Below are 12,361 nucleotides of genomic sequence, written 5' to 3' on the forward strand. Positions count from 1 at the left end.
CCTTGCCTGTTATTACCCTAAAAATCAGGAACAAATGTTTGCGTGTGTGGTGTGGGCTAGCCTGTGGTACAGCACAACAGCTTACAATCTTATACTCTATAATATTCCCCCTCCAATAACTGATCATGTAGCACGTGCCTTAGTGTTTCTTCAGACTAAATGCCAGCCTGGCTTGAGTTTGTGGTGCAGCTTATCAGCTCTCCAGTGTGAACTGTAGCTTTAACTGGGAAGTCCTTGTAATGAACAGTTAACAATCCTTGTGGCCTGACACAAACAAAAACCCTAACTACCTGAATACAGGCCTGGTCTCAGTCTCTGGGACTCTAGGCGTCAACACTGTAATGAGGTGCATGCGCGATCAGTCTTACCGACCCGGGTCTGCTCTTCATCAGATGGTGACTGTGAACTGAACAAAGGCTTCTCCAACAAGCGTGCGGTACCACAGTGTATGTTGCTTTGCTCTTCAGCTCTCATCAGTGTTCCTGGCTGCAATACTCCTTCCTCTGGACAGGATCAGGGTCTTAGACATGCTTCACTTGGCTGCAGCTCTGGTCACAGAAGGGTGCTCCCACACCTGGATGTCGATGGATTCTCTCCTCACACAGGTCCTCAGTGTATCTCTCAGCTTCACTCTAAGATGGAGGATCCTTCACTTCCTTTCCAGGCTCTGTAACTCCACCCCTGAGTTGTTGTTTTTTATATCAGATGAATCTTGGAATACAACCCTTTTTAGCTATTCTTAGGAAATAGTGGAATCTTGTGGCCAAACAGCAGAATGCAAGTCCAGATAATTTAACTTCATTTATACAAACACAGTGTACACACAATAAGACCTGTTTCCCCATCTCACAACAGTTCCCTTCTGCTGAGGTGGTGGAGCCTTGACTGCTGGAGAAGGGTTTGCGGGTCACTTGGAGATGCAGCAGTTAGTGATGTAAAGCAGATTAATATGAGGGCAGGAGTAAACAAACAGTTGTAACAGTAAATTGTTGGAGCAATTATATTATACAAATATATATTTGTAACTACTGCTAAGAAGTGGGCAATGATAATTTCCCTGAGTGTTCAGCCATGTAAATGAGCTCTTATTTTCATCAACCATCCGTTTTCACTGTAACATAACCTAAGACTCCGTGCTATACTGTGACATATAGGCCTGAGTATTATATAAGCACCTAATGACAATACAAATATAAAAATAAGACAGTGTTCAAAATCTTACCCAATGCATATCCCAAGCATAGGGCAGTGCCCAAAATGGCGTATACTCCACCATACACAGATGTATGACGTAGATCTACCAGTTGTCCCATTATAGGCACGAGTGATGCATCAACCATTCCAAAGGCAAAACCAGTGGCAGCCATAGGACCAATAAGACCATATATATTGGAAGCTAGTGGAACCTAGATGGGAAAGGAGCATGTAGATGCACAATATGCAGATTAAAAATGTTAAATTTAATTTTAATTTTATTGAACATTTTTTCATGCTAAGTGTTCGACCATGTACATCAGAGGCATCAGTAGATGGGGATCCAATACTCATAGGTGTAACCAGGTTGACATTAGACGAGGCAAAATCAGGTGCACCCATGAGGCTTCTCTACCATGCACTGAGCTATCTATACTGACCAATAAGAGACCAACTCCCATGATTATCATCCCGACAAGTCCACACAGCCACCTGAAAGAAAGAAGACGCTGGTAGAGTCTTCAGTAAATTCATAACCGTGAATATCTAGAAGTCGAATAGGAATAGACTGACCTCCCCATCTTGTATGCCAGAGTACCAAACAGGTTGGTACATAGGAGAAATGAAACACTGGCAGGTAGGAAAGCCAAACCTGTTAAAGTAAGCATATGTGGGTTAAAATCAATGTGTAATTCTTAAAGGAAAATTGCATAGGGAAACATTGGGAAAGTGTTCTGAATGGTAGAATAATGAAAGAAAATATTAAAAGGGCTGTGTCACAACATGAACCCTTGTCCATATTCTTATCAGAGCATTTGGACTTCTAAGGCTCCATTCACACGTCCGTGATGTGTTGCGGACCCGCAAATTGCGGGTCCGCAACACACCAGCCCGTTACCCCCATAGAAATGCCTATTCTTGTCCGCAAGCTGCGGACAAGAATAGGACATGTTCTATCTTTTGCGGAGCTGCAGACCAGAAGATCGGGGCCGCGCTCCGCAATTGCGGATGCATCCATTATGTCCCCATAGAGAATGAATGGGTCCACACCCGTTCTGCAAAATTGCAGAATGGATGCGGACCCATTTGCGGACGTGTGAATGGAGCCTTAAAGGGGATCCCCTCTCTGGATCACTGTGCAGGAAGATGAGGAGTAGATAATGTGTGGATCCTGTGTTCTTTACAGGTATCATTGTAATCCAGCCTGTGATGATAATGAGATGACCGCTGAGAAGTCATCTTTACAGAACAGGACCTATTTTTGAGTGAATCGGGTTCGGATTGCTGAATCCGAACCCGATTGTTCTAAAAACTACATTAAGAATACGGGTTCCATCCTACTTTAAAATGTATGTCCTCTGCTGAGGTCTTTCCAAAGTGCAAATATCGCAAGACTTACTACTTACTATCTCGTGTCAGTTCGTTTATTTTCATAAATTACTGTATAAAAACACTAAGCTGAACTTGGCTTCATAACGAGGCACGAAGTATAGTTCAGCTTAGTATTTTGATACAGTAATTTTTGCGAATAAACGAACTAACTCGCAATGTTTGCAGAAACTTCAGAAAGACCTCAGCGGGGGACATACATTTACAGTGGGACAGAGCCCATAGTGTAAACAAAGTTTTTAAAAGAATTTCGTTCGGATACAGCAATCCGATCCCAATTCGCTCAACCCTAATTATGAGGCTCAGTGTTCAGTGTCCAAAGGCAAGATTTTAGGATTGCTGTATAAAACAGCAGAAATCCAGCGCTTTTGGCGTCCACTGCAGTCCCATCTTTAAAGACCAAACTTCCGCTGTATATGTATGGCAAAGGTCCAAGAAAGTTAAAAGGGACATGAAAACAATCTCAAATAATAAATGTCCTCCAATGTCTTTCCAGGATAACTGACAAGCATGTGAGTAATCTTGAGTAAGGCTACATGCACACGACCATATGTGTTTTGTGGTCTGCAAATTGCAGATCCGCAAAAAACAACGGATGCCAACCTTTTTTTTTTTTCTTTTTTGCGGATCCATTGTAACAATGCCTAAAATGGACAAGAATAGGACATGTTCTATTTCTTTTGCTGGGCTACGGAACGGACATACTGATGCGGACAGCACACGGTCCGCATCCTATCCGCAAAAAAATCGGAATGGACACGGAAACAAAATACGTTAGTGTGCATGTAGCCTTAGGCCGCATGCACACGACAGTATTTTTTCAGGGTCCGCAAAACGGGGTTCCGTTGGTCCGTCATCCGTGACCGTTTTTTCGTCCGTGGGTCTTCCTTGATTTTTGGAGGATCCACGGACATGAAAAGTGAAAAAAAAAACGAAGTCAAGTTTGCATTGAAAATGATAGGGAAAACAGACACGGATCACAGACATGGATCACGGACGCGGATGACAATCTTGTGTGCATCAGTGATTTTTCACGGACCCATTGACTTGAATGGGTCCGCGAACCGTTGACCGTGAAAAAAATAGGACAGGTCATATTTTTTTTACGCCCAGGAAACACGGATCACGGATGCGGCAGCCAAACGGTGCATTTTCCGATTTTTCCACTGACCCATTGAAAGTCAATGAAGCAGCGAAAAAAAACTAAAAACGGAACCACGGACATGGATGCACACAACGGTTGTGTGCATGAGGCCTAGATGTGCTGTAAGAGACTACACGCCACATAGCCTCTGGTAAAGAAAAGGGTATACAGTAAATAGTACAGTAAGTCACAGAAAAAATGTGATGCTGCAATAGAATTTGTGTTACATAGTTAATATGGTTGAAAAAATTCATGAGTCCGTCAAGTTTTACTAAGGGATAGGTGGGGTCTCCCGCTGACTTATTCCCGTGCCATTGAATCCATGTCAGGCATAGACCAACAGTGAAAGCCAACCATTTAGAAAACTGAAAAATAACATCTCTACTCTTGTATATGGCCAACTTAAAGGGTGTGTCTGGGTTGAGATATAAACCAGGACATATACCCATTTTCATGCGTCGATGCTCTCCTTTGCCCTGCCCTGAATCGCGCAAGGCAAAGTATTTTTTTGGCGATCTGGTGACCTACCGGGCTCAACATGGGTAAAGGTAGGCGGTGTTGGTGGTGACGTCTACAGCATTATTGGGTGGTCTTTTGCGCTGCCTTAGCATGTAAAATGGCTAGGGCAGCGCTAAAGCCCACCCATCAATGCTGGGTGAAAGCGTCCGCCTTGCAGTGTAAAAATACAAACAAAAAAGCCCTTGACCTAGCACAGGGCAAAGGGGAGCATAGTGCCCTGGAGCAGGAAGTACTTTGACATTTGGACATTTGTGGACATTTTTCCCCAATGCAAAGTTAAAGGGGTTCTGCAGTTTGTTTAAACTAATGGTGGGCAAACTTTTTATTCAACTGAGCCAAATATCAACAAAACCGCGATTGAAATTTCTTTTAAGAGACAAATTTTTTCCCTACCCGGGAACTTTCACTACCCTCGTCACTTCCTGTTGTGACGCAGCACGTTCCGACGTTTGGAAGGAGGAGGTTCCTAATAGTGGGAGGAAATATGGGTGATATGAGATGTACACGCCCTCTCCAGCTTTGCTAGGTGAAATGGGGCCCTGGGGCGAAAAACAATAAGGACCCCCCCCCCCCCAATGCACATTTCTCCAGTCCAAATAGATCCAGGGCGGCCGTGGCCCCATGGCACATTTCTCCAGCAGTGCCAGTGCCAACACATGCACAGACATCTCTCTCATGAATCTGAGATGTCTGTGCATGTGCTGGCATTGCTGGAGAAATGTGCCATGGGGCCGCCCTGGTTCTGTCACATCTCGCACATTTCTCCAGTTCAAACAGAACCAGGGCGGCCCCATGGCACATTTCTCCAGCAGTGCCAGCACATGCACAGACATCTCTTTCATGACTCCTCCCCCCCCCAATCCAATGCACATTTCTCCAGTCCAAAAAACAGAACCAGGGTGGGCTAGTACACTGGCTGGTACTACTGGGATGGGTGAGATGGTGAGAATGGGATCCAGTAACTAAGTTGTTATAATTAATCAACCTACCTACCTGGCTGCCTCCTGTTACAGTCTCAGAAGATTCTTCCTTGTGTGGGCGGCGGGCCGCGGGCCTTCCCTGGCAGAGTCTGGGCTGTGGCTGGCTGGCGCTGCTCGCTCCTTCTTCTTCTCTGCTCTGGGGGTGGAGCTGTGGCAACGTCAGACGCAAAGACGTGCCTGCCTGTGCGTCAGCGGCTCCACGCTCACTCACAGCCACTGCTCGTCGAGTCTCTTAAAGAGGCAGGCAGAGCGGGGCTCAGAGCGTCTGCCGGCAGTGGGGCCTACTCCTTTCCATATTAGTCTGGACTGCGCGCCGTCCAGGACTCCATGCGCAGCTGCGCTTAGCGTAGCAGAGTTAGAAAGCTTAGCAGCGCTAGTATTGCGGGCCAGCGCTGGGGGGCCCCTGTAAGAGCCGCATTCAAGGGGATTAAGAGCCGCTTGTGGCTCGCGAGCCGCAGTTTGCTGACCAGTGGTTTAAACTGATGATCTATCCTCTGGATAGATCATCAGCATCTGATCGGCAGGGATCCAACACCCAGGACCCGATCAGCTGTTTGAGAAGGCAGCGGCACTCCAGCAGCGCCGCGGCCTTCTCACTGTTTACCGCTGGCCCAGTGAACGGAGCTTAGCCGTGCCCATGTCAGTGATACTAGTGGTGACGTCACTAGGCCAGCGGTAAACAGTGAGAAGGCCGTGGCGCTGCTGGAGCGCCGCTGCCTTCTCAAACAGCTGATCGGTGGGGGTCCCGGGTGTCGGACCCCCGCCGATAGATCATCAGTTTAAACAAACTGCAGAACCCCTTTAAAACTTCTTACTTTATTTCTCTTGAAAGCGCTAACTTATACTGTTTATTACTGGGTTACGGCATTTTATATGTATGTTGTGATATACCATATTGTTCACCCTATAAGACTCACCTGCCCATAAGACGCAGGTTTTTGAGGAGGAAAAAAAGAAAAAAATATTTTGAAAAAAAGGTGTGCTTTTGGTGGGTTTTGAACTAATGGTGGTCTGTGGATGACAGTATTATGGGGGATCTGTGGATAACACTGTTATGGGGAATCTGTGGATGACACTGTTATGTAGGGAATCTGTGGATGACACTTATGGGGGATCTGTGAATGACACACTGTTATGGGGGATCTGTGAATGACACACTGTTATGGCGAATCTGTGGATGACACTATTATGGGGGAACTGTGGATGACACTATTATGGAGGGGATCTGTGGATGGCAGTGTTATGGGGGGATCTGTGGAAGGCACTGTTATAGGGACGGGGATCTGTGGATGACACTGTTATGGGGGAGATCTGTGGATGACACATATATAGCATCTTATGCTATATATGTGTCATCCACAGATCCCCCTATAACAGTGTCCCCCAATACACCGGGCCCCTCACAGTAGTATTAATATGTAAACTGTAATCCTTAACCTCTTAACTTTAGTTAAAGTAGCGCTATCCCGTGTACTACTACTTACTATCAAGCTCCCATACCGTAGCAGGCAGAGCGGCCGGCAGCGTAACATCACTCATTCACGTCACGTGACTGCTCTGCTCGCTTCATTAATGAAGCGGGCAGAGCAGGCACATGACGTGAGTGAGTGATGTTACGCTGCCGGCCGCTCTGCCTGCTACGGGAGCTTGATAGTAAGTAGTAGTACACGGTATAGCGCTACTGTAACTAAAGTTAAGAAGAGGGTAAGGATTACAGTTTATATATGAATACTGCTGTGAGCGGCAGGTCCCGATGTAAGAGTACAGTCACTGAACCGAGCCCCGCCGCGATTCAAGCAGTTGCCAGCCTCCTGCCCCTCCTCCCTCCCTCTGATACATTGCCGCACTGTGCAGCATCGCAGCCGGCGATGTATCAGTGTTAGCGATGTAAAAATGGCAGCATTCGCCCCATAAGGGGGGGAGGGGGGTGCATCTTATAGGGCAAAAAATAAAGTATATCCTGTTCATTTGCACTGTATTTGCAAGCCTCTGTGGAAAGGGTTAAAGAGCACTGAGAGACTTTTGGGACTTCTAATAGGAAGCTGGTAATTTTCCACAGCTGCCATTTTAAAGACGAGCATGCTTTGGAGGGAAAAAAACAGACACTGTTTACCACCAAACCCAGACAGACTAATCTTTAGCTCTGTTGTTATGTCTGGAAACTTGGTTTTGTCTGGAAGAACAGTGTCATTGCCGTTGAATATCATTGAAGCTGTAATGTAAGTCTATCAGAGACGGGGGTTGAAACAACGTATCTGTGTATGCTGAGCTTCTCCACTCCACCCCTCCCACTAGAAGGTTCTAGTCTAACTAAAACCGTATATAAAGAGAGCAGTCAGAGCTAGGGTTGAGCGAACCTGAACTGTAAAGTTCGGGTTCACACCGAACTTTAGGATTTTTGGATGCCAGACCCAAACCCGAACTTTTCAGTAAAAGTTTGGTTCGAGTTCGGCGATTTAATGGTGCTTTTTGAAAGGCTGCAGAGCAGCCAATAAACAAGCGTTTTACTCTTGTGCCCTTAGAAGCCATCACAGCCATGCCTACTAATGGCATGGATGTGATTGGACAGTGCAGCATGTGACCCAGCCTCTATATAAGCTGGAGTCATGTAGCGCTGCACGTCACTCTGCTCTGATTAGCGTAGGGAGAGGATGCTGCTGCTGTGAGAGAGAGAATAGGAAAGAATCTTTAATCAGAAGTGCTTGTTAACTCAGCGATCTACATAGATTTAGTTTTGTGGGTGCAGTGCACAATCTTTTTACCCTGCTCAGAGCACAGTGAATCAGAAAAATAACTTTTATCCATCTGTTAGTTAGGTGGGCGGCGGCGGTCATTTTATGCAAGCTCAGTGCACCACCACAGCATATGTGCATTTGTGACATTCAAATACAAGCTTGAAATACTGCAATAATAATCTGGGTTTAAAAAAACACCCATTATTGCCAATATCCTACATCTGGTGCTTTTGCAGCATTTGTCAGTGTGAAATACAAGCTTGCAATACTTCAATAATTTTCTGGGTTTAAAAAAACACACATTTTTGGCAATACCCTACATCTGGGGCCTAGGCTGCATTTGTTAGTGTGACATACAAGCTAGAAATACTGCAATAATATTCTGGGTTTAAAAAAACACCCATTTTGGGCAAGATAATAAATATGCGGCCTTGGCTGCATCTGTCAGTGTGAGATACAAGCTTGAAATACTGCAATAATATTCTGGGTTTAAAAAAAACACCCATTTTGGGCCAAATACTAAATTTGGGGCCTTGGCTGCATCTGTCAGTGTGAGATACAAGCTTGAAATACTGCAATAATATTCTGGGTTTAAAAAACACTCATTTTTGGCAATATCCTACATCTGTGGCCTATGCTGCACTTGTTAGTGTGACATACAAGCTTGAAATACTTCAATAATTTTCTGGGTTTAAAAAAAAAAACTAAATTTGCGGGCTTAGCTGCATCTGTCAGTGTGAAATACACGCGTTAGATATTAATGCTCTATTCTAATATTAATAAAACACCCATTTTGGGCAAAATACTAAATTTGCAGCCTTTTCTGCATCTGTCAGTGTGAAATACACACGTTAGATACTGTTGTTATATTCTGTTATAAAAAAAAACACCCATTTTGGGCAAGATACTAAATATGCGGCCTTGGCTGCATCTGTCAGTGTGAGATACAAGCTTGAAATACTGCAATTAACACATTTTTGGCAATACCCTACATCTGGTGCCTTTGCAGCATTTGTCAGTGTGACATACAAGCTAGAAATACTGCAATAATATTCTGGGTTTAAAAAAAACACCCATTTTGGGCAAAATACTAAATTTGCAGCCTTTGCTCCATCTGTCAGTGTGAAATCTCAGGGCAATCTGCATAGCCCTACCCCAGAAGTGGAAGAGATTGAGTGCACCGATGCTCAACCACTTATGTTACAAGATGAGTACATGGGAGAACCATCGCAGCACGTCTCGGATGATGACGAAAGGTCTTTGGCTCCTCCTGCTTCCTCTTCTGCTGCAGTCTCGGCCTCTTCATCCACCTCTAGAGTGACAGTGGCACCTGCCACCCCGCAAACAGAGGATCTTCCAGCAACACCACCACCTGGGTCACCAAGCATCTCCACAATGTCCCACAGAAGCATTTAGCTCTCCATCTCCCAAACACTGGCGCGGAAGAGGAAGTACCCCCCTACCCACCTGCGATCCCTGGCCCTGAATGCCAGCATTTCAAAATGACTGGCCTTTGAAATGCTGTCATTCTGTCTGGTAGAGACGGAGAGTTTTAAAAGCCTTATGGCGATGGCTGTCCCACAGTACATCGTGCCCAGCCGCCACTACTTTTCCAGGCGAGCCATCCCTTCCCTGTACAACCAAGTGGGGGACAAAATCAGGTGTGCACTGTGCAACGCCATCTGTGGCAAGGTCCACCTAACTACGGATACGTGGACCAGTAAGCACAGTCAGGGACGTTATATCTCCCTAACAGCACACAGTGGCGACTGGGCCTGAGGTGGATAGCAGTTTGGCGCATGTCCTTCCACCACCGAGGATTGCAGGGCATTTCTCTTTGCCTCCTGTTGCTTCCTCCTCCTATTCCGCTTCCTCATCCTCTACCGCCTCCTAATCCGGTCAGTGTAACACCTTCACCACCAATTTCAACACAGCCAGGGATAAACGACAGCAGGCAATTTTAAAATGTATTTGTTTGGGGGACAAACCCCACACCGTGCAGGAGCTGTGGACGGGCCTTGAACAACAGACCGATGAGTGGTTGATGCCAGTGAGCCTCAAACCGGGCCTGGTGGTGTGTAGTGTTGAGCGCGAATATTCGAATTGCGATTTTTTTTCTTCGAATATCGCGATTTCGAGATTTCGCGAATATTTAAAATATAGTGCTATATATTTGCGAAATCAAATATTTAGTTTTTTTGTTTTTTTTATTGTTATATTTTTTTCTTTCCCACATCCCTAAAGTAGTTATTACCTGTCCTTTGGATTCCTGGCTTCCTGGCTGCTCCAGTCAGTGCCCGTTGCCGCTTCTGCCGACTTCCGTGTTCATGGAGCGTCCCCATCACCATGGGAACGTCTCCATATACTAGAATGTACTGTCGGATTTGAGAATTACGTTGAAATCGCAATTCGATTAATTCAAGTTATAATAATCGAATTGCGATTTCAACTTAACTGCTATATTCAATATTTATTAATTCTAGCCTAATATGGAATATAGCAGTGCTAAGTTGAAATCGCCATGCGATTACTTCGAGTTATATTAATCGCATTGCGATTTCAACTTGGACCTAGTTTACTATGGTTGGCTTCAATGGCTTGGTAGAATTAGCGAATATGACGAATGTATTCGTCATATTCCACAAAACGAAGATAACGAATGTATTTGTCATATTCCACAAAACGAAGATAAAGAAGTATTCTCCATCTTCGTTTTAGCTACCTATTCATCAACTTCGCTAATTCTAGCAATCATATAGGAAAGTTTACTATAGAGACAGCTAAGTTTAATTCGCTATGCGATTTTATTACTTAGCTTTTTTTTAAAATAAATAGAATAATTATAATACCTGATAATTATTATAATTATTCTATTTATAAAAAAAAAAGCTAAGTAAAGCAGTGTTAAGTTGAAATCACAATTCGATTATTATAACTTGAATTAATCGAATTGCGATTTCAACTTGGACCTGGTTTAGTTGAGACCCAGCAGCAGCATCAAGTTGAAATCGCAATGCGATTAATATAACTCGAAGTAATCGCATGGCGATTTCAACTTAGCACTGCTATATTCCATATTAGGCTAGAATTAACGAATATGGAATATAGCAGTACTGAGTTGAAATCGCAATTCGATTATTATAACTTGAATTAATCGAATTGTGATTTCAACTTAGCACTGCTATATTCCATGTTAGGCTAGAATTAACGAATATGGAATATAGCAGCAACCATAGTAAACCAGGTCCAAGTTGAAATCGCAATTCGATTAATTCAAGTTATAATAATCGAATTGCGATTTCAACTTTTTACGTATATTCTTAATATTGCTCTAACTTCGTCTTTTAGAATATTCGTAATATTCTAAAAGACGAAGTTATAGCAATATAACGAATATTCTAAAAGACGAAATTAGAGAAATATAACGAATATTCTAGAAGACGAAGTTAGAGCAATATTACGAATAGTCTAAAAGACGAAGTTAGATCAATATTACGAAATTTCATAAAATACACATAGATTGTAATTTAGCTAATATACTGCTATAGTATTTTTTTTAATCGTGTACATATTTAACAAAACTTAAGTTCAGAAGAGGCAAAAAAAAATTGAGAAAAAAAAATGGATTATAGCACTATATTAGCTAAATTACAATCTATATGTGTATTTTACGAAATTTCGTACTATTGCTCTAACTTCGTCTTTTAGAATATTCGTAATATTCTAAAAGGCGAAGTTAGAGCAATATAACTAAATTTCGTAAAATACACATATTAGCCTAGCCATAGTCAATTAGTCATAGGGACGTTGCCTTATACTATTAAAAGAAAAATCAATACGCGATTAATTAAATCGCATATTATTCGCGATAATTGGAATAATTACGAATATTCGATTTCGACGAAAATAACACGAATATTCAATCGAATATTCGCGAAATATTGCGAAATCGAATATGGCACCTCCTGCTCATCACTAGTGGTTTGCGATAAGCGGCAAAATCTCGTAGCAGCTCTGGGACTAGGCGGTTTGACGCACATCCCTTGCCTGGCACATGTGCTGAATTTGGTGGTGCAGAGGTTCCTTAAAAATTACCCCGATATGTCAGAGCTGCTGCAGAAAGTGAGGGCCGTCTGTGCGTGCTTTCGGGGTTCTCCCCCTGCTTCTGCTCGCCTGTCAGCGCTGCAGCGTAAATTCGGCCTTCCCGCTCACCGCCTCATATGCGACATGCCCACAAGGTCGAACTCCACCTTGCACATGCTGGCCAGACTGTGCGAGCAGCAGCAGGCAATAGTGGAGTTTCAGCTGCAGCACGCATGGGTGAGTCGCTCTGCCGAACAGCACCACTTCACCACCAATGACTGAGACTCCATGCGAGACCTGTGTTCCTTGTTGTGCTG

The 12,361-nt window shown here is 43.9% G+C and overlaps 1 protein-coding gene across 2 annotated transcripts in view; it reads right to left on the reverse strand.

Moving 5' to 3' along the window:
• Positions 1-12,361, reverse strand: part of LOC122929262 (chromaffin granule amine transporter-like) — a 256,996-nt gene that overhangs the window by 39,924 nt on the left and 204,711 nt on the right. For both annotated transcript variants that reach the window (XM_044282779.1, XM_044282780.1), the window contains 3 exons: positions 1,768-1,846; positions 1,635-1,686; positions 1,223-1,406 (listed from right to left, as the gene is read on the reverse strand). In XM_044282779.1, coding sequence (XP_044138714.1) covers positions 1,223-1,406; positions 1,635-1,686; positions 1,768-1,846 — 315 coding nt within the window. The remainder of the gene's footprint in view (positions 1-1,222; positions 1,407-1,634; positions 1,687-1,767; positions 1,847-12,361) is intronic.

This window comes from Bufo gargarizans, chromosome 2, assembly GCF_014858855.1.
Source record: "Bufo gargarizans isolate SCDJY-AF-19 chromosome 2, ASM1485885v1, whole genome shotgun sequence".
Taxonomy (NCBI): domain Eukaryota; kingdom Metazoa; phylum Chordata; class Amphibia; order Anura; family Bufonidae; genus Bufo; species Bufo gargarizans.